The sequence below is a fragment of the Hypanus sabinus genome, chromosome 15 (genome assembly GCF_030144855.1).
Source record: "Hypanus sabinus isolate sHypSab1 chromosome 15, sHypSab1.hap1, whole genome shotgun sequence".
NCBI lineage: Eukaryota > Metazoa > Chordata > Chondrichthyes > Myliobatiformes > Dasyatidae > Hypanus > Hypanus sabinus.
Genome location: NC_082720.1, coordinates 82,173,391 through 82,197,063, shown reverse-complemented (window position 1 = coordinate 82,197,063; position 23,673 = coordinate 82,173,391). Strand labels below are relative to the sequence as shown.

General features: G+C 39.9%; 1 protein-coding gene across 6 annotated transcripts in view; it reads right to left on the bottom strand.

Moving 5' to 3' along the window:
• Nucleotides 1-19,704, bottom strand: part of LOC132405637 (rap guanine nucleotide exchange factor 6-like) — a 407,378-nt gene extending 387,674 nt beyond the window's left edge. For 2 of the 6 annotated variants that reach the window (XM_059990602.1, XM_059990605.1), the window contains exon 1: nt 19,247-19,701. In XM_059990602.1, coding sequence (XP_059846585.1) covers nt 19,247-19,315 — 69 coding nt within the window. In that variant the 5' untranslated portion in view covers nt 19,316-19,701. Of the gene's footprint in view, nt 1-19,246 lie in introns of all 6 variants that reach the window. The other 4 variants (XM_059990608.1, XM_059990604.1, XM_059990611.1 and 1 more) reach the window with 3 other exon arrangements.
• Nucleotides 19,705-23,673: the final 3,969 nt, after the last annotated feature.

The following is a 23,673-nucleotide window of genomic DNA, read 5'->3' as shown; positions in this document are numbered from 1 at the left end:
GATCTTGGATTCCTCAATCCAAATACTTCAAAATCTCCTAGCTTGCAAGAATTATTATTCCACTGGCATTATTATAACCTTCCTGCACAATAGATCAGCTCAGTAAAGATAAAACACATGCTCTCTCTGTCTTTTTGCAAAGTCACACAAAAACCACCCAGTAAGATTTTGTTTTAAATCTGAAAAATACTTTTAGGTCCCAGATTTATTTAGAAATGCTCAATTGCCTTTTCTTTTTAGGAGCAGAAGAAATTGTTCAGGAGTTTTCCAATTTTCTGTGCAACTCCACAAGGCTCTGGGAGTCTGATAGAAGACAGTACACAGTAGCTAAATGAGTATATGATCTGAAAACCTAGTCCAAAATTTTGGAGCACACGATCAAACCTGTAACAAATAAATTAAAAATTCCAAATGTAGCTCAATAAACAAACTGGACCACAAGACTACAAAATATAGGTGCAGAATTAGGCCATTCAACCCTTCAAATCTGCACTGCCATTCAATTATGGTTCTTTTTTTCCAGCCCCATTCCTATAACCCTTAGCCCTCTTACCAATCAAGAATGTATTAATCTCTGCTTGGCCTCCATAACCCTCAATGGCAACGATTTCCACACATTAATCATCCCCTGGTTGAAGAAATTCCTCTGCAACTCAGGTTTAAAGTAACACCTCTTTATTCTAATGCTATACCCTCAGATCCCAGACTCTCCTACTAATGGAAATTTTCTCTCCATCCAAGTCTTTCAGTGCCTGGTAGATTTCAATTAAGATTGGCCATCTCCATCCTTCCGAGCTCCAAGTACAGGCCCAGGGACATCAAACGCTGTTCATAAGGTGTGACCTTATTGAAGTTTATAAAATTGAGGAGCACAGATAGGATAAATAGTCAAAATCTTTTTCCCAGGGCAGTGAAGTGAAATACTAAAGGGCATAGGTTTAAGGAGAGATGGGAAAGATTTAGGAAAAGACTTGAAAAGCAGGTTTTGCCACACAGAAGCTCCTGTTTATTAGGAATGAGCCATCAGTGGAGGTGGTAGACTTAGGCATATTTACAACTTTAAAATGCATTTGGATGGGTACTTCAATGGAAAGGGGTTGAAGGGGTTTGGATTTAATGAAGTCAAACAGGAATGGAGCAGAAAGGCATCATAATTGGCATGGATAAGGTGAGCAAAAAGGGTTCATTTTTGTGCAATAAAGTTCTATGATTCCTGAGAAAAATCAAAGTCTGATAGAAACACACATTGGACATTGTACAAAAAAATCTAAGATTTTTTTACATTATTGATATTTAATAACTCCCTATAGCAAACCTAAATGTATACATTGATCCACTCTTGGCTTCTGAATCTCCAATGCGTCAAAAATCTATTGCCATATCTTTACAGTAAAACTATAATTTACAAGTATTTCATTCATCAAGTACAGGCAGTTCCCAGGTTACACTGCCAAGAATTGTTCATGAACCAAACTGTTTATAATTTGTAAATGAACAAAAACAATGTGTGGGAGAGGATTACAGAACCAACTGTGACAGGACAGAACAAGCACAGGAAGAGCAGCTGCCATCTGGCATCACTGACTCAGGGAATGAGCGAGTCTTAGTAATGCAAGTTCTCTCAGCTCGGCCCAGCTTCCAAATGTTGAGGCTTGGGGTGGAGGTCAGGAGAGAAGGCATTTGGAAATGTCCCATTCCCACGTCCCCAAAAGATGCCTTCAGCTGTACAGCAGATCCACCTTCACCCATTCCACTGGTTTGCCAAATGGTTGCTTATGTTTACATGGTATCCATAATTCAGGCATTTGTACCCCGAGGACCTGTACACTTTATAAATGCATTTCTTCATGTTATGAAAAACCTGATTTATGGTAATCTAACTTTATGCAAATCTCCTGTTTTTTTTAGTATATTACAAGGTAGCAATAAGAATAAAATGTTTAATAGCATTTACAATAACTCAATACTGTACATATCTTGTGGTTCAGTTATGGGTAGTGTTAGGCTGATTATTCAATGATTAAACTATAGCAAATGTACTTAAGAGTGACAGGTAGCTATAAGAAAAGGATTTTCCTGAAAAATGGAGAAATCGACTTACAGATAGTTTTCAGGATAGAACGTTTATGTAACCCAGGCCTACCTGCATTCCCTTTCACATTTCTTGTTTAGCTTAGGAAAGAATCATTAACTCAAGCCTTTCTGGCACAGCAATCCAAATATAGACTGGTATGCCTAATCTACCAATACACTTTCTATTCTATGTGGTTCACTTCTCTCTGGCCCACCTTCACCTTTCAGTTAGGTTATGTTGCTGCAAGGTCATTCACCTGTTCAAATGGATGAAAGGTAAAATAGATTTGGGTTTTCATTTCAACTGTACAATCAGGATGAGGCTTCAGTTCAGAGGTGATGCTCAGCAAATGACAGAAACTTAACAAGGTTTAAGTGCCCCAGTTTATTTATAATATAACTGCAATTGAACAGTCCTTTTGTCTGATGGGAAGGAGATTCAAGTACTTCAAGTGATAAATAATAGATGCAGATTGCTGGCAAGGTGGGAGCACACAGCAGAGGAGAAGAAAAACTACCAGATTCTGTTTAAAGTGAATTTCAATTATGGAAAATGTGAATTGCTTAAATGCAACATGCAAATAGATTCTATTATCTTTTAACTAACTATGGGTTTATAAATATCTAAAATCAGTATCTGGATGGGCACAATCAATACAAAACATTTCTCAGAAGTGGAACTCCTTTGATTTTAGTTTTCTGTTTAAAATAAAAATAACTGGAACAGCATTTGTGGAACATAATTAAATGTGTATTGTTTTAAAGTTATGAGCCAAGATGAAAGGTTCTTATCTTTTACTGTGTCAGTGAATACTTGGAAAAATAGATGAACCAAGTATTAAATAATATCAGAAAATGCTGAAGCACTCAGTCAATCAAGAAGCATCTGTAGAAAGAGAAAAATTAAAATTTTAGATCAAAGACCACTTGACAAACCTGACAGAGAGAATACAAGTTAGTTTCAGTGGCAAAGATGTAGGGAGGGATCAGTAGAACAAAGTTCAAAGTAAGTTTATTTTCAAAGTACATATATGGCACCATATACTTCCCTGAGATTCATTTTCTTACAGGCAATCACAGAGAATAGAAAGAAACATAATAAAATCATTAAAAAAGCATACACGACAAAGACAAACAACCAATGTTCAAAAGACGACAAAATGGAAATACAAAAAATAATAAACAAACAAACAATACTGAGAACACAAGTTGTAGAGTCCTTACGAGTGTAACTCTAAATTGTGTATCTGTTTAGTGTTAGGGTGAGTGAAGTTATCCCCTTTAGTTCAGGAGCCTTATCGCTGAGTGGCAAGAACTATTCCTGAACCTGGTAGTGTGAGACTTTGCGGCTCCTGTACTTGCTTCCTGATAGCAGCAGCAGAAGAGTGCATAGCCTGCATGGTGGGGGTACTTCATGATGGATGCTGCTTTCCTACGACAACACACCTGGTGCCACAGCAACAACTTGGCACTCAATATCAGTAAGACAAAAGAGCTGATTGTAGACCAGGAAGGGTAAGACGAAGGAACACATACCAATCCTCATAGGGGGATCAGAAGTAGAGAGAGTGAGCAGTTTCAAGTTCCTGGGTGTCAAGATCTCTGAGGATCTAACCTGGTCGCAACATACTGATGTAGTTATAAAGAAGGCAAGACAGCAGCTGTACTACCATTAGGAGTATGAAGAGACAGAAATACCATGGATATTTTGAGGAATTATTCCAAAAAGCACAGTCTATTTATTAGGTTGTAAGTTGATTCCGAGTGTGTTAGAAATTGTCAAAAAGACTGACTTCCAAAACTGTTTTAATATAGAACATGACCAGAACATGTGTCAGTGTAACTATCTCAGTTTTACATCTATCACAAAACTTGTCAACATTGGGAAATATTTTAGAAAGTTTCTCCTTCGTCAAATGGTAACAATGTACAATTTAAAATTGAATCAGTGAATGACTAGTACAAATCGAAGAAGAATTAACCACCTTCAGAATCCGCATCCAATCCTCCCATATAAAAGTGAAATTGAGTTCCTTCCAATCCTGTTTAATCTTAAGTAAAGGACGTTTGTTACATTGATAGCTAAGAGGGCCATCTTGTTGAAATGGAAGGATATATCAGCTCCTACTTTGTCACAATAGTTCTCTCAAGTGATGCTGTGTCCTAGCTTGGAGAAAATTAGAAGTCGAACCTTTGAACCTTTATTTGATTTTGAGAAGAGACGGGGCTCATTTGCTCATTATTATCATTTCAGTTAACTGATAGATTTCCTCCACGATCTGAATTTAATTTTTTTTGATATATTTTTTTTCTTGTTGGCAGTTTGATGTTTATTTTTAGAAGCTTTCTGTATGACGCATGGCTCCGGGGTTGTACCCCCAATGGGTTTCTTTTTTCTCCCCCTCACTTTTCTTGCTTAGTAGGGTGTTTCTTTTATTCACAAAAATTTTCAATCTTTAAGATAATTTCTTTTTTTTTGAGGCATTGTAAGTGTTGTTAGTTTGATGTACCTGTGTTATTTTTGAATAACAGTAACAATAAAAAGATTTGAAAAGAAAAGCAAGGAATACAAAGAGATTTGGCATGTCAACAAATACACTCAAAAACTTCTGTAGTTGTACGGTGGAGAGAATTCTGACAGGCTGCATCACTGCCTGGCATGGGGTGGGGGGGGGACGGGACGGACTACTGCACAGGACTGAAAGAAGCTGCAGAGGGTTGTAAATCTAGTCAGCTCCATCTTGGGTACTAGCCTACAAAGTACCCTGGACACTTCAGGGAGCAGCGTCTCAGAAAGTCAGCATCCATTATTAAGAATGCCTAGCACTCAGCATGCCCTTTTCTCACTGTTACCATCAGGTAGGAGGTACAGAAGCCTGAAGACACACACTCAGTGATTCCGGAACAGCTGCTTTCCCTCTGCCATCTGATTCCTAAATGGACATTGAATCCTTGGACACTACCTCATTTTTTTAAAATATACAGTATTTCTGTCTTTTGCACATTTAAAAATCTATTCAATACACATATACTGTAATTGATTTACTTATTTATTTTCTCCACTCTTCTATATTATGTATTGCATTGAACTGCTGCTGCTAAGTTAACAAATTTCACGGCACATGCCAGTGATAATAAACCCGATCCTGACTCCTGTAAATGCGCTTAATGGTGGGGAGGACTTAGCCTGTGATGGACTGGCTGTATCCACTTCTTTTTTACATAGGTTTTCCATTCAAGGACACTGGAATGACCATACCAGGCTGTGATGCAACCAGAATAATTCATTTGATCTCACACGATCAGAAATAATATAGCATTAGAGCAGCTTTTTCCCCCAGATCAGTCCTTTACTAAACTAAGTGTACAATATGTAAAGCACTTACAATAATTCATGCTCAGTTTGGCCAGAATAGAAGTATATTAATCATTAGGTGTCTGGCTTCTTTTGTCTTCATCTTTTCCCCATTCCTTTATGTTAATGAAATAAGCCCAAGTATACCAATAATAACAACTGAATGAAGAAAGCGATTTCCTACTAGGTATTATTATGGAGCTTAATTAGACAGAAATAAACACCTACCCAATGTTTGATCCTCAGAGGCTTTCAAACAAATGGGAATATAAATGGTGTACATGTCAATTAAAACATTAATTGAAAATGAAATGAGTGGTTTTTAAAAGTGTGAAAATAACTTCAAAGGATTTACATTCTGAATGATTCAAGATTTAACTTTGATACTTTGAAATTAAGATATTGAATTTCAAAATCAATTCATTTTGGATTCCTATCTAATACAATTCTTGATTAAATCAATACATTGTCTTCTTGGTTGTAAATATTACTGCAAAGAATACCCTGCCTTTTGTCTTGGATCTCCATGTGTATCACTGGCAATATTTTTTCAGTCCCACCTTAACTTCTAGAAAGTAAGTCCAGTCTCATTTCATATTACATTCAATGAGCTTTTAAAATCAAAGCTCATTCTGCTGCACAAAATCTCATTACACAAGTCAACAATCAAGCATTGCTTTAGGAATTCTAGTAAAATTCACCTTAGTTAATATTACCACTGCACCTACAAAAGAAGTTAGCTACACATCTTGTGCAACCCACTGTCAATAAAATTGACAGTTTTATTTACAACCCATGTTGGTAGGTATTGTCTTCTGCCAAAAATGTGACTGCACATAACTTTGTATTAAGACTATCATATTAAGTATTAAGCGTGTGGCCAAGTGGATAAGGCGTTCATCTAGTTATCTGAAGGTCGCTCGTTCGAGCCTTGGCTCAGGCTTGCGTGTGTGTCCTTGAGCAAAGCACTTAACCACACATTGCTCTGCGACAACACTGGTGCCAGGCTGTATGGGTCCTAATGCCCTTCCCTTGGACAACACACTCCAAGGTCTTCCATTAATAAAATCTTGCCCAGGCTTGTGCCCTGGAAACTTTCCAAGGTGCAAATCCATGGTCTAGCGAGACTAACAGAGGCCTACTACATTAAGTACATGCTCCAGTTATATACATACATCTTCCAGAATTGCCACTGTTTATCATTTGAAGCCCATTTTAGTGCACATCATTCTAAAAACTTAAGTATCTACTTAATGCACATTTTTTTGTTTCATCAGTTCTTTAAAATCAACATAAAACATATTTCTCATAATTGCCCAAATGAAAATGCTGAAAAATGAAACCCAATAGCTGGTAACAGACTCCTGAATTAACCCACTAAGCACCTACCTACAGGAGTGTGTTGTGTGTGTTCCCTACCTTTAGGGGTCTGCTTCCATCAGGTTTCAGAAAATGTGCTTATGTGCTTAAAATGTGCTCTGAATCTATCCTTTCCCTGTCAGAGTCAAGCATGAACATGATTGAGTTAAGTTTATTATAACCCTGAATAAGTTATCAGAATGCTTATTAGAATGCTTGAGGCGCAATAAATGGAATGATAGAGAGGGCAGCAGCAATTGATTGTTTTAGCAGAGCTTTAGTTGCCTCAAAAGTAGCCAAGAAGAAAATGGTAACAACAGAGATGCCAATTACATTTTAAATTCTGTTGGAAAATAAGCAGTGCCAAATCTGATGCTCAAAAGATACTCTCTGCATCAAAGAACAAAGAAATCATATGTGTACATATGAAGCAAATAAGGAATACATTTCTTTGTAAAAAGAGTGAAGATAAAGCTACACATATTTTGAGATCTCATATTAAATCATGTGAATATGCATTTAACAAATAGTGCTACAAACATAGAGCAACATTGGGCTACATTGGAAAAATTTCATAGTCCTCCACGACTACAGAGCCATATCCACAAGCATTAATCCATCTAGTTTAATCATCACACCCCCTGAAAATATAGGCAACCAATCAGCTTGAAGGAGTGGGAAAATATTGATTGTTGCCAGGTTTATATTCCAAGTACATGTCACCTTTTAACAGCCAAGCTACTTTAGGTATTTGGTCCAAATATTTGTTTATTGGTACCATTGCTGCTTTCTGTCAATCATTGACAGGATTCTATTGTGCCACAAACATAACACAGCAACTTGGAATGCTTTTTACACATTTAACTGTCGAGAGACAAATGTCTATGTATCAAAAACTCACTGATGCCAAATCGTCAATGACTGTCAACAATTAAAAATCACCAAACCCAGCTGAATAAAATGTATTCTATCTAGTACAAAATATTCAGATCCTGACTGAAAGAGAATGGGAAGTATAGTAAATTTGTAAAATATGTATCTGTACAGATAGCCGAGTTATCAAACTCAGTCACACTATATTGTAAAATGAACATTGGTACTTCTCATCAGATTCAGGATCATGATACAGCTTATTTTTTCAAAAAGCTGACTGAAAAATAGCAAACCCGATTGAATCATCTGCGCTTGTCAGTAACACCATCCACATAACCCCACAAGTGAAAAGAACAAGAGCTTTTTGCTCCAATATGTAAAGCATGCACTGCTTCATCATGTTCATCATACCCTTCTTATTAAAAGACTGTTCAAATAACATTCTTAATATTAAAACTCTTAAAGAGTGTTCTAATAGCTTAACTTTTTATGTTAGCTAGTTGGATATTCCACAATTTTTCTTAAACTTTTAACATTTCAAAAGCTGCTATTGGCAAAGCACTATAGAGAATATTTATTAATGTTATCCTTTTACGTGCAAGAAGAATGCAAAGGCAATCCATTTTTAATGATTTTGTTTTAATATACAACACCACTTGAAACCTTTTTTGTCCCTGTTTGATCAGTCAGTCATTGACTTCTTGTCACAGGATATGTCTCAGAACTTGAAGCTTAATTGGACAGATGGTACATAAAACTGAAAAATCAGATAATTCTTTAGAAAAAAACTTCGCAGAGTTTCTTTTATGTGATATATATTTTTAAAATTTGCACTCATCTGAAATGGAAAATGCTGCAACACTCAGCAAGTCAACACTAAGGAATTCAAGCAACATCTGGGGAAGGAAGAGATTTAGCATTTCCAAGTCAAAGACCATTCTTCATAATGGAGAACAGTGAGGAAAAATAAGTTTTAAATTGCAAAGATGGGTAACGTGATGCCTGATGATACCAATATAGGACTCACAAGTTTTGCTGCAGGTGGGGCTGATGGTGCTTTGTGAAATGGATGGTTTGGGATAGTGGTTGCCAACCCATCGATCACGATCGACTGGTTGATCTTTGAGACTTTCCCAGTAGATCCCAAAAAAATGAAAAATAAATACACAGATACTGTTGAGAGATTGTTTCCAGATTGCGGGGGTTTAGTTCTGTTCTTTCTGCCCAGTGTGCATGCGTATAGCTCCCCTGCACCACACAGTGTACTTCAGTGGTCCCCAACCACTGGGCCGCGAGGAAACAAAATGAGTCAGCTGCACCTTTCCTCATTCCCTGTCACGCCCACTGTTGAACTTGAACCCACGCGAGGTCATCAGTCGCCTAAACGCAAAAACGCAGTGACACCCTCGTGCCAGTGTTCGCCTTGTGCGGCCGGCAAGAACCGCCGATTGTATTGGCCCAGAGCGCAGCCGGCGGGAAGTGCCGATGCTACTGTGCCAGAGCGCGGCCAGCGAGAACCGCCGATGCTACTGGCCCGGAGCGCGGACAGATGGGCACTGCCTCTAAACCTGTTTAGCACACCGAATGTTCGTGGGGAATCCGGTGCTAAAATATTCGCAGACTACCTAATTTGGCCTCAAGGTTTCATAAGTATCACAGCAGCTACCTCGCTGCGATCTGCTGAAACAAACTTTTGTCAGCCGATAGATCCTACAAGAGAGGCAGGTGCCCTTTCGCTTGCTCTCTCTGGACTGCGACCGCCATGACCCGGGTATGGGGACCTCCAGTCCTGACCTTGTCCTCTCACCCAACCCACGACCCACTGTACCTGGCCAGGGCATCTGGTGGCGAGCGGGCAGAGGTTGGAGTTCGGGCTGGGAGGCTATCTAATGAGGCAATGAAGCCCTCAAAACTGCTTCAGTACCCTGAGTCCAAGCACCCTGCACTTAAAGACGAACCCGCTGAGTTTTTTCAGCGGAAAAAACATGAGCAGCGTGGGACAGAAGCTAAGTGCCAAGAGCCGTGAAAATTAAATTGCGGAATAGACTAAACATAAGAAACCTGCTTCGAGTATCATTGTATTCCTGTCGTTTTTAACATTCCCCCCACCCCGTGGCCAGTCCACAAGAATATTGTCAATATTAAACCAGTCCGCGGTGCAAAAAAGGGTGGGTACCCCTGGTGTTTATGCATTATTTCTACTTCCGGGTTGTGCGGTTTCTGCCCCAGTGTGCATGCATGTAACTAATCATTTTGGAGTCGATCTCGCCTTTCACTAAGGCCGAGGTAGGGGATCTTGGGCTTAAAAAATGTTAGTGACCACTAGTTTGGGAGGTGCTGCATTTCCTTAGCTACTTTTGCTAAGCTTCTATGCATATGGAATTAAAGTTCTGAATGTTTTTCCTACACTCTGAGCAATCATAGGCCAATAATTCCTGGGAGTCAGTAAGAATGCTACATTCCTTCACCCATATCCTAAGGTCCTTGCATCTTTCACTCTGTCCACTTAGCTTGGAAGAGAGTGTCTATTTCAAGAGGCTGATGTTAGGTACTTTAATGCATTGGTTGCCCAAAATAACCTAATGTGCATGATTAGCACCTCAGTATTGGAGAAATTGGCTTGATAGAGGCTATTGATGCTGATTCGTCAATCATACCAGTAGACATGAAATAACTCCAGTGTTATCTATCTCTCCATGCTTTGTAACATCTCATGCTGATTATCCATGTCCCATAAACATATACTGGAGGAATAGTGGGATCATGTCAAGTTTCTTGTTCTTAAATCTAAAAACAATTTTATCAATGACTCCAACTTCTCACAAACCTGTTACTTCTATCACCATGGAAGGCAGCAGGAACAAGAACAAGAGAAAACCACCTGCAAATCCATCCTGAAATATGGAAAGTCATCTCCATTTTTCTGTGCCTTAAACTTATTGGCAGAGAGCAAAACAAATTGGTAGAATACTCAATTCTGTCAACATCAAATATACTGCCTGCATATTATTGCTAGACTACCGAGGTTACATTAACCATGATTCTGGAATGGAACTGATGTGGGCTGAGACTTTCCATGTCTGTATACAAATTCAACATAAAACTTGCTGGGGGTGAGATGGAGCATCTTACACAACAAGACATCTTATTTGTCAACAGACTGCACTGAAATCTTTCTGATATAGACCTGTTCATTGAGGTCATAGCCTGCATGCGATCATGAAGAAAATGGAACCTGGTTCATTCATAACTTCTGCAGATCATCAAATTTCAGTAGAGTGCTCTACAGTCTCTCCCAGCAGAGTCACAAGATTATAGCCAAGCCAGAAAAAGTCACGCTTAGTTGTTGTTTCTCACAGCACAACTTTAGTGTCATGCTCTACCAAGACAAAATCGTAACTACAATTCAGGGAAAAAGCTCTTCGCTCATTGGGATGAGGCTGTTTATGAGGTCCCTGGCAATGAGATGCCTTCTGGTAAACTACAAGGAGACCATTCTATAGCTGCAAGACCATAAGATATAGGAGCAGAATGAGGCTATATGGCCCATCAAGTCTGCTCTGCCATTTCATCCTCGGCGCCAATCTCATGCTTTCTCCCCATATACGTTCATTCCCTAACCCAGGGGTCGGCAACCTTTACCACTGAAAGAGCCATATGGACCCATTTCCCACAGAAAAGAAAACACTGGGAGCCACAAAACCCGTTTGACATTTAAAATGAAATAACACTGCATACAACGTTTTTTTTGCCTTTATGCTATGTATAAACAAACTATAATGTGTTACACTTATGAAATTGATGAACTCCTGCAGAGAAAACGAAATTACATTTCTGCATGCAACAAAAATATTTTGAACTCTGAAAAAAAGACGTTGGGTTGAAGGTTACTCCATAGTTAGTCTACCTTCGATCGAAAAATTAAAAGAAATCACGCACTGGCGGGTGTCAGGGATTGGCAGTGGTGATGTATATAAATAGCGATAAAAAACACGTTGTGGCGGTGTGCTACACGCAGCACTAAGATAACGACACTGCAGTCAAAGATAACTTTATTCGAACTAAACAGCCTTGCTTTAAAGCCTCCCTCAACCCGCCCCCCTGTGGGCATGGATGCTCCAAAAGACACGTACTCACAAACCCCTGTAGGCTATCTCCCTTAGCCTGAACGGTGGCTAATTGTGAGCCGGTTCGGATGTGCCAGGAAATGGTGTCACCACAACGTTTTATTTAGATTGTACAAGATCACCATAATCTTCAAATTTCGAATTACATTTCAAAAACTAACAAATCACGGGGAGCCGCAGCACAGAGATGAAAGAAGCGCATGCGGCTCCGGAGCCGCGGGTTGCCGACCCCTGCCCTAACCAATCAAGAATCTATCCATTTCTGTTTTAAATATACATCCCTCTGTTTTCAGACTGTATCCTCTGGTCTTGGACTTGAAGTCACATGCACTCTATCAAAGTCTTTCACCATTCAACAGATTTCAATGAGGTCACCCCTCATTCTTCTGACTTCTTGTGAATACAAGCCCAGAGCCATCAAATGCTCTTCACATTACAACCCACTCAATCCTGGAATCATTTTCATGAACCTCTTTTGAACCTCCCCAGTTTCAGCACATCCTTTCTAAAATAAGGGGACCAAAACGGTTCACAATACTTCAAGTAATGACGCACGAGTGCAAATTAACCTGTAAGAAATCCTGCACAAGGACTCCCAAATCCTTTTGCGCCTCTGTTTTTCGCATTTTCTCTCCATTTAAAAAATAGTCAACCCTTTCATTTCTTCTGCCAAAGTGCATGACCATACACTTCTCAACACCTTATTCCATTTGCCATTTCTTTGACCATTCTCCTAATCTGTCTAAGTCGTTCTGAAGCCTCCCTACTTCCTCAAAACTACCGGCCCCTCCACCTATCATTATATCATCTGCAAACTTTGTAACAAAGCCATCAATTCCATCATCCAAATCATTGACATATAACACAAAAAGTATCAGTCCTAACACAAACCGCAGTGGAGCACCTCCAGTCACCAGCAGCCAACCAGAAGAGGCTTGCTTTATTCCTCCTACCAATCAACCACTGCTTTATCCATGCTAAAATCTTTCCTGTAATACCATTGTTATGCAGCCTCATGAGTGGCACCTTGTCAAAGGCCTTCTGAAAATCCAAATAGACAACATCAACCAATTCTTCTCTGCCTGTCCTGCTTGATGTTTCTTCAAAGAATTCCAAGAAATTTGTCAGGCAAGATTTTCCCTTGAGGAAACCATGCTGATGTAGGCCTATTTTATCATGTGCCTCCAAGTACCCCGAGACATCATCCTTAATAACTGACTCCAACATCTTCCCAAACACTCATGTTAGACTAACTGGCCTATAATTTCCCTTCTTCTGCCTCTCTCCATCCTTGGAGAGGCATTTGCAATTTTCCAGTCTTCCAGAATCCAGTGATTCTGGAATCATTACTAATGCTTCCACAATCTCTTCAGCCACCTCTTTCAGAGCCCTGGAGTATACATCATCTGGTCCAGGTGACTTATCTACCTTCAGACCTTTCAGTTTCACAAAAACCTTCTCTCGAGTAACTTCACATTCTTCATGACCCCTGGAACTTCTACAGTGAACACTGATGCAAAACATTTATTCAGTTCACCTGTCATTTCCTTGTCCACCATTACTACCTCTCCACATCTGATACCTCTATGAGGATTGGTTCATGTGCACTTCAGGAAGGTACAATCAGTTCTTTCATCTTACTGACAAAGTGCAATGTTGGTGCTGCGACTCTACTCAACTAGTTGGTATATCTCACTCCTGTATGCCCTCTCATCTCCATCTGAGATTTGACCAGTAATGGTTGTATCATTAGCAAATTTATAGATGGTATTTGAGCTATACCTAGCCACACAATCAAGGATACAGTAATAATAAAGCAGTGGACTAAGCACATGCCCCGAGGTCCACCAGTGTTGACTGTAAGTGAGGAGGAGATATTATCACCAATCTGCAGTTTGTGGTCTTCCAATTAGAAAGTCAAGGATCCAATTGCAGAGGGAGGTATAAAGGCCCAGATTCTTTAACTTATCAATCAGGACTGTGGGAATGATGGTGTTAAATGCTGAGCTATAGTCAATAAACGGCATCCTGACTTAAGTGTTTGGATTGTCCAGGTGATCCAAGGCCATGTGAAGAGCTTTTGAGATTGCATCTGCTGTAGAAATATTGTGATGAAAGGCAATTTGTAATGGGTCCAGGTCCTTGCTGAGGCAGGAGTTCATACTAGCCATGACCAACCTCTTAAAGCATTTCATCACCATAGATGTGAATGCTACTGGGCGACGGTCATTAAGGCAGCTCACACTACTCTTCTTAGACACTGGTATAATTGCTCCCCCTTTGAAGCAGCAGGTGAGAACTTCCAACCATAGCAGTGAGAGGTTGAAAATGTCCTTGAATACTCTTGCCAGTTTTTCAGCGGTCTGATATCTACTTATGCCTCTCTTTTACACTATGTATCTGAAGAAACTTTTGGTATTATCTTTAATATCATTGGCTACAACAGTCAGATTTTCTTCCTTGCATCTTTGAAATACCTGGCATATCTTCCACTTTCCCGATATAACCGGTGAAGTTGTGAATTCATGACTGAATCTCTCTCTGTCAAGTTTTAGATCTTCAGAGTTACAAATGATCAAGGCTGAGAAACTCCATCAATAATGTTCTAGAGCTGCGAGTTTGACCTCCAACAACTGCAACCATTTTTCAAGGTGTACTCCAGTGCCTTTAAATGTATACTGGACGGACAAAGGAGGAAGTACAGCACAGCACTGGCAACCACTCAATCTTCATGAACCAAAACCATGTGCTTCCTGATATCACAACATTAAAAAAAAGTAGAAAAAGGCATCAGAAAACTGGAGGCCAGTTGTCCAATTACCCTGTACCTATCAATTTCTTGAAACACATTTCCAAAAGCAGCAAGCAATATGATCTTCAGCATGAAATTTGGAGAATATTATTTCATGGTTCTACTCATACCAAAGCTCCTTTACAAGTATTGATCCTTGGCATACTAATGAGCTATCAATATATGCAATACATATAACCAAAGTTCCAAGTATATTTACTGTCCAATTATAAATATATTACCATATACAACTCTGAGAATTATTTTCTTGTGAACATTCACAATAAGTACAAGAAACACAACAGAATCAATGAAAGACCACCCCCAACAGGATGTATGAACAATCAATGTGTAAAAGACAACAAACTGTGAAAATACAAAAAGAAAAAATAATAAATATTAAGATACGGGATGAAAAGTCCTTGAAAGTCAGTTCCTAGGTTGTGGCAACAGTTCAGTGATGAACAGTAGTGAAGTTATCCTCGCTGGTTCAAAAGCTGATGATTGAGGGGGAATAACTGCTCCTGAATCTAGTGGTATGGGTCCTGTACCTTCTTCCTGATGGCAGCAGCAAGAACAGAGCACAACCTGGAGAGTGGGATCCCTAATGACAGATGCTACTTTCACATAACAGCACTGCGGTTCTACACTAACAGTCAAATTAAAAGACATTTTTTTGAAAGACATAGCCATTTAGAATCACATCAGTGTGACACAGGAAGCCATCTCTATGTAAAACATGATAATTCATTTCTCCAAACTTTGTCTCCAAGGCAGAGCAATCTAAATCACCATTTAATGTACCAATTGGTTCCATTTCCACGATGCCACCAGGCAGCAAATTCCAGGTCATGACCATTCTCAGAAGTAAAGATTTTTCCCCTCACATTTCTCTAGTATTTTTAATGCATGCTTTTAAGTTTTTGTTTTAGAATAATCCTTATAATGGAAACAATCATCCGGCTACTTTATTCAGATGTTTTGTTTTGACTCTTTTGCTTACTCTCAATCTTTGCAGCTCAATCCCAGTTCTCCAATCAGAACTTAATACTGAAATTCCTAGAACCACGGCATTTGCTACCAAACAAATTGAATATACAATTACATAATTTAACACCTTTTAATAATGATAGCACAAAGTATACAATTCAAATCAGTTACAAACATTAGGTTAAACATATTGCAGTAATTGGTCTATTTAGCTTGCCTATATTATTGGGCTGGTCTGATATATTTTTGTGTCATCTGCCGAATCAGATTTATTGTCATTGACATACTAAATATTTAAGTATGGTGTGGTTTGTTATTTAGTGGCAGCAGTACAGTACAAAAAATCTTATAAATTATGAGAAACATATATTAAAAAGATGAATAAGCAGTACAAAATAAGAGAAAAAGGTGATTTACTGCTCATTGATTCATTGTCCATTCAGAAATCTGATGATGGAGGGGAAAAAATTTGTTACTAAAATGTTGAACATTGCCCAAAATCATCTTATGACAACACAAAACACACACTGATAGTTCAAGAATTTTTTTAAATCTAGAAACTAATATGCTACGGAATCTGTGACAGAGTCAGAGATAATCGAGCACAGAAATAGGCCCTTTGGCTCAACTAACCCAAGCCAACCACAGCATCCTCCCTGCTAGTCTCAGTGGCCCACATTTAGTGCATAATCTTCCAAACCCCTCCTCAATGTACCTATCCAATGCCTCTTAAATATTGCAATTGTACCCACCTCAACCATTTTATCTGGCAATTTGTTCCAAGTACTCAATACCCTCTGTGTAAAGAATTTACCTCTCAAGTCAATTTTAAATCTGTCCCCTCTCCTTATGGACTCCCCAAGACTGGCAAAAAGACATAGACCATCTGCCTTATTTATACCTCTCATGATTTAATAAACTTCCAGGAGGTTAATCCCTCATTCTTCTGCACTTGATGAAATAAGGATCCATCACGGTCAACCTCTCCATACAACTCACACTCTCTAGTCCAGCGAGCACCCTCATAAATTTCTTCTGCATTATTTTCAGCTTGACAATGTCTTTCCATTAACAGTGTGACCAAAACTGTACACAATACTCCAAGCAGGTTCACCAATGACTTACAATTGCAACAGAATAACTCAAATGTGATAGCCTGCTGAAAGCCAGCATGCTAAAAGCCTTCACCACCACCCTGTCTACATGTGCAGTCACTTTCAGCAAACTGTGCACTTGTAATTACAGATCCCTCTGCTCCACAACACTTGTCAGTGTCCGCCATTCACGGTATAAGCCCTACCCTGGTTTGAATATCCAAAATACATCATCTCACATGTATCAAAGTTGAAATCCATTTGCCATTTTTCAGTATATCCCCCTGACTGATCAAGATCTCTTGTAACCGAATGTCATCTGCTTTACTATCAACAAGACCCCATTTAATTCTATTTAGAGATACAGCGTGGAAAAGGCCCTTCAGGCCAAACGAACCACTCTGCCCGGCAACCCACTTTTAACGTTAGTCTAAACTTCTCACACGTCTCTTTGGACTGTGGCAGAAAACCAGAGCAACCAGAGGAAACCCATGTGGTCATGCAGAGAATGTACAAACTCCTTACAGACAACAGCAGGATAGAACTCTGAACACCCTGAGCTGTAACAGCCTTGGGCTAGCGGCTGCACTACCACTGTGCCCTATTTAGTATCATCAAACTTGTTCATCAGCCATGTACACTCATACTCAAACAATACCTAAATAATAAATAACATCAAACCCTGGGTCATCCCACTTGTCACAGGCCTCCAGTCAAAGAATCAACCATACATTATCTTTCGCTTCCTATCAGGCCCAATTCTGAATCTACCTCTCTAGCTTCACCATCCCCTACCAAATCTCATGCAACCAACTGTCATGTATTTAATATTTAAGTGATCTTGTATAAATATTGTTTAATTAAGCATTCTTGTTAATTTGAATAATTCATTACAAGTTTATATGTATAAATACATGAATTGCATACATCATCATGCTACCACGTGATACATTCACACCTTGCTTTAAATAAACTTGAAGTTAGTCCCACATTCCTGATTCCCTTGTTTTCCCTTTAATTAATTTGAAGTTACAAAACATAATACTAATCTTCAGGTCTAAAGTCCATATAGACAACATTCTCTACCCTATCTTCAACTATCCCCTTAGCCGCTTTTTCAAAAAAAAACTCCAAAAGACACAACCCCTACTGACTATTCTTGATCGGGCCTTGACTATCCAAGAGATGATAGACCTTGTTCTTCAGAATTCCCTTCAGTAACTTCCCTACAAAAGTTAGAAAATCAGTTCGCTGGCCTATAATTTCCATGACTGTCCTCATTACACTACTATGATCCAAAACCTCACTTAATACCTTCATTTCTTTTGGCACCAAGTAAACAGCAAGGAAAAATTAGATATTAAAACTTTCCTACCTCAAGGAAAGTATCCTTTCATCATTTCAAAATGTTCCTATCAAAAGCACTTCATTTTGAACAACACACAGGATGGAGGGTCCTGCAGAAGTGGTTTGGCCCAAAACGTCGACTGTACTCTTTCCCTAGATGCTGCCTGGCCTGCTGAGTTCCTCCAGTATTTTGTGTGTGTTGCTCAGATTTCCAGCATCTGCAGACTTTCTCTCAATTCATTCTGAATACTAGATGTAACTTTTCACGGGAGATGGGCATTCAAATTAAATAGACAAAATATAAAAAATTTACAACTGTTAAAGATATAATTAAATAATTATAACACCAGTTGTAATGCTGGCTGGAAGCCTTTTAGCCCATTATACCTGTTCAAGACCTAGTTAATATAGTTATGCGTATTTTGAGTATGAAATCAAGTCAACTCAATAATGGATCACAAACACATCTACTTGCATTACAGCCTCAATCACTAATTGGAACGCAGGAATAGAAAGTTCAATAAAGATAAACTTATAATTCAGTTCTAATTTTGTTGCAACTGAATCATATTGCTGGAAAAAATCATTAAGCAATCGTAGAAAAGGAGAACTGATGTCAACCTTGTGGTAGTACACATTTTTAATATTAAACCAACCATCACAAAGTTCAACCTTTGAAGGGCAGATTTCACACAGGAAGAATGAACTAGTACATTACACATTCACTGGAACGCCAAACAAAAGCAAAATCTAGAAATAACCTCTACCCACATAAAAGAAAACAAACTTGTGCTGTTGACAGTTAAACTGCACAAAAACAAATTCTGACAATGTAGATGGAACAATTAAGCTTACAATATTTTAAGCCCACTGAAGTATTGTTCCCAGGGTTTAAAAAGTTCTAACAATGGTTTGATTTTCACAACAGAACTCCTTAAATCGGCATGTTTGCAAAATACTGATTGTTCAGGGAAACAATGTTCCTGAACTTGGAGGACTATTTTTTTTTCCATTTGGATTGTGTAACTATATTTTGCAAATAGCAGTTTCATTCGCAAAACACTAATTACAAGAAGGTCAATACATTCTCTCCCACCCGCCAAATCGTACGTTTTAGTCGGCACAATGAAAATTAAAGCCCAACGGACACTCCCTTTAAGCGGTCAGCGCGTGCTGTCGAAAGTAGGGTATCTCTCTTCAAAAGTGTGAATACTGGTTATATTTTTAAAGGAATTACCTGCTGGCTTCTTTCTGACGGTTTTTTCATTAAAACCTGCTTGAAAAGTAGGTCCACGTAGGAAGTCATTATCCCTGTGAGCCGCGGGCTCCCTTACCACCTGAAACCAAAGTCTCCGGGAGCGGCGAGACCCGAAAGAACAAGGGGGTAAAAAGGGGAGATCAGACTCAATGAAGTTTGCTTTCAATATCCTCCCGACCGACGCCTCCGTCAAAGTTCACAAGCAGAGTAAAAGCCCAGGGCACAATCCAGACTCCGGACCCCGTTGCCACACATTTTTTTTAAAAAAACGGCGACCGACTCAGAGCCAGAATTCACTTTGCGATTTTCAGACCGATTCCCATGCGGCGATAAAAGAGGAAAAACCTCTGTCCGTGACGTTCGGGGGAAAGTTCTGCCCGCCGGTTTCGGCTCCTCCGTCCGCCGCTCTGTCAAACTCCAGCGCAAAGTCGGGGCGCCGGCAGCACGCGCAATGCGCGCTCTGGGGCCTCGCCTCCTGTCAATCAAACGGCGGCGCCATGGCGGCGGAGCGCCGACTTGCCAGCTCTCCAGCCTCTGCACTCACTTCTCTCGTCTGCCTTTCCAGGCCCGCCGCGGCGGGTTCGTGCGGGAGCGTGTGTTCCTCGCTTACTGGTTGTTTGCCGGCCTGGAATCGACTCAAATCAAAAACAACGTGCCTTAATTATTCAGCAGGTTAGGTAGCCTCTGTGAAGAGAGGAATCAGGTTTATTGTCAATGACATATGTCTTGAAATTTGCTGTTTTGCAGCAGCAATAGATATAAACAATGCTTTTAGTTACAAAATTAGATAAATAGTGCAAAAAAGATTAACAAGGTAGTATCCGTGGACCATTCGGAAATTTGATAGCGGAGGGGAAGAAGCTGGTCCTAAAATAGTGAGCGAGGGTCTTCAGGCCTCCTTCCTGATGGTAGTAATAAGAAGAGGGCATATCACAAATAACAAGGGTCCTTAATGATGAATGTCATCTTAAGGCACCACCTCATGAATGGACAACAACACACACAGCAGGCTAGGCAACATCTATAGGGAGAAGTGCTGTTGACGTTTCTGGCCGAGACCTGATGTTGACGTCGAAGCTGCTCACCCTTTCCACTGCTGGCCCCTCAGTGTGGATTAGAGTGTGTTGTTCAAACTTTCCCTTCCTGAAGTACACAATCAATTCCTTGGTCTTGCTGACACTGAGTGCAAGGTTGTTATTGTGACACCATTCCACCAGCCAATCTATGCCACAACTAATTGCTGACTCATTGCTTTGGGCCAAAACTGCAGTGTCATTGGCAAATTTATAGATGCCATTTGATCTCTGCCTACCCACACAGTCATAAGAAAAGAAAGAGTAGAGCAGTGGGCTGAGCAAGCATCCTGGAAGTGAATCTATTAATTATCAGTGAGGAAGAGATGTTATTAAGGATCCACAAGAAAGGAGTCTTGTGGTCTCCCAAGAAAGAAGTCAAAGATTCAATTGCAGAGAGAGGTACAGAGACCCAGGTTTTGAAGCTTGTTAATCAGTACTGGGGGGATTGTGGTGTTGAAATGCCAAACTGTAATCAATAAATAGAATTATTATGCTGTGGTGTAGGTGCTGCAAATCTGAGGGGAGAGATGGTGAGATCATATCCATTGTAGACCCATTGTGGTAATAAGCAAATTACAATTGATCCAGGTGCATGCTCAGTCAAGATTAATTCAAGCCATTAATAAACTCTCAAAGCACTTCATCACGGTAGGTGTGACTGATACTGGGTATTACCCTGCTTTCTTGGGCACCAGTATATTGATGCACTTTTGAAGCAGGTGGGCACCTCCAGCTACAGCAGTGAGAAGTTGAAACTGTCCCTGAGCTCTGCAGCCAGTTGGTTGGCACAGGTTGTCAGTATCCACCCGGTGTACCTGGTTTGGAAAAACTCAGCATACACTCAGGTCTTGATGAAATTGGCAATGACCGTAGCATATTCATTCTCTGAATCTCTGAACATGGTCCAGTCAACCAATTCAAGGCAGTCCTGTAAACGCTCATTCGCTACCCTTGACCATACCTTTGTGCTTCTCATCACTGGTGCTGCAGTCATCAGGCACTGCCTTTATGCAGGAAGTAAAAGTACAGCCAAGTGATTTGGACTTGCCAAAGTTTAGGAGTGAGGTGACCCCATTAGCATTCTTGATGGAGGTGTAACAGTGACCATGTGTTGGTTCCTCTTGATTCTGAGGGTGACATGTTGGTTCTAGTTTGTCAGAGACTTTTTCAAACTATCCTAGCTGAAGACTCCACAATGTTCGGGAAGGCATCAGGGTACACTGTTTCATGACTGCTGATCACAGTGCTGAGCTGCTCCAGTGCCAGCCCGATGTTTGCCAGCTTTATGATAATTTTTCATCAGGACTTGGAAAATCAATATTTATAACTTACAGTTAAAGGGTTGGGCTAAAGAGGACAAAGTGATGTGTGTAATAAAGTGGAGACCATGCAAAGTTGTATAATGGTTGGTGGAGGTGGAACAACTGAGAGGATGGTGAAGACTTTGTTAATCACAACTGATCTGGCTAGGCTACTGTAAAGTAGGATGATTAACTAGGGAAAGACAAAATATAAACAATGCAATAACTGTGAAGTTTTGCTGACTGCAGTTATAGGAAATCCAAAATTGAAGATAATCTGATAATGTTGAAATCTGTATTGAGTCATGTGCACTGTGTTGTGCTGTCAGAAAATGAGATGCTCTTCCTCAAATTAACATTGGGCTTTACTGATAGAGTATCTTAAGAGGTCAAGATTGGAAAGATTTGAATGGAGAATTAAAGTGAATTGCAGCAGTTGTTCCTCTTTCAGTGAATTTGCCACTGCCCCTTCTATGAAGTCAATGACCTGCTCTTTTGTTTTGCAGACATTCTTCTTCTTGGGTCCTTGGCTCATAGTGGAGCATAGGCCTTTGATGACCTCCCATCTCCATTGTCCAAAGTCAATGTTATGGCTGAAGTTCATCAATGTTTCTGAAATCCATTGTATCTATTGTACAAGGGAATGGCCTATACAACTTCACCTGATCTCTGTTGGCTAGCCTTACTCATTTCCAGCTCTCACAATGGGGATGTAGGGTTTGACTCTGAGAGGCTTTTGTTGACGTTAAAGGAAAGAATGTTGTCATGACACCATGTCTCTAGGCTCTCTGTCTCCTTCCTGTACTCTGAATCATCGTGGATATGGCCCAGTCCATCATGAGTAAAGCCCTCTTCTCCATTGTGCACATCTACACAGGGCGCTGTTGCAGGAAAGCCACATCCATCATTAGGGAGTTCTACCTCCCTGGTCATGCTCTTTTCTCCATGCTACTGCCAGGAAGAAGGTACAGGTGTCTCAGGACTCACACTACCAGGTTCAGGAACAGTTATTCCCCCTCAACCATTTGGCTCCTGAACCAGAGAGGATAACTTCACAACTTCAGTCGTCCCATCACCGAATTGTTCCCACAAACTATAGACTTACTTTCAAGGACTCCTCATGCTCTCGATATTTATTTAGTTTTCTCTTTTTGCAGTCTGTTGTCTTTTGCCCATTGGTTGTTTGTCCGCCCTTTTGGGTGTGGTTTTTCATTGATTCTATTATGGTTCTTGGATTTACTAAGTATGCATGCAAGAAACCAAATCTCAGGGTTATATATGGAGACGTGTGTACTTTGGTAATAAATTAACTTTGAATTTTGATACATTTGCATCATCTGGAAATTGTAGGTGGAGTTCAAACAGAATCTGGCCATGCAGTTGTGAGTGTATAGGGAGTACAATAGGGAGATTAAGGACGCAGGCTTGTGGGGCATCAGTGCTGAGAAAAATCATGGCTGCAAAGGGACTGTTGAAGTGGGTGATGACATCCCAATCCCCTTCTGATTAGAACCTGTGAAAAATATATTAAGCTCACCAGGAAAGGATGCACTGTTGTCAGTAATTCTGTCATGTAACCTGTTAAGGATGCAAGCCCTGCCACGGCTGACAGGATTGACTCTTGTATTGACTCTTGGCATCTCTGAGGGCTTTACAGAGGTTGAATACTGATTACAAAGGTTGAATACTGATTTCTTTGAAGGTCAGGGTCAACTGATATGAGTGCTCTGGTCCTAGACTTTAGTAGAGAGTGTATCTCCCAGTTCATCAATGGTTTCTGGTGAGGGAGCACCTGGATTTTCCTGTTTCTTCCGGTGTTCTCAACATACTTGTTATTAAAATCTGTGACAGTGGTGACATTCTCATCTAGGCTAAGTATTGAATCTTTGAATATGATCTAGACTACTGACTCTAAGCAATGGTATAGAAGTTCATCTGTATCCTGAGACCAGCACAGAATAACTTTCTGTGCTGGATCCTCATGTTTCAGCATCAGCCTGGTGATCTGAGTTGCCAAGGTTAAGGGAAT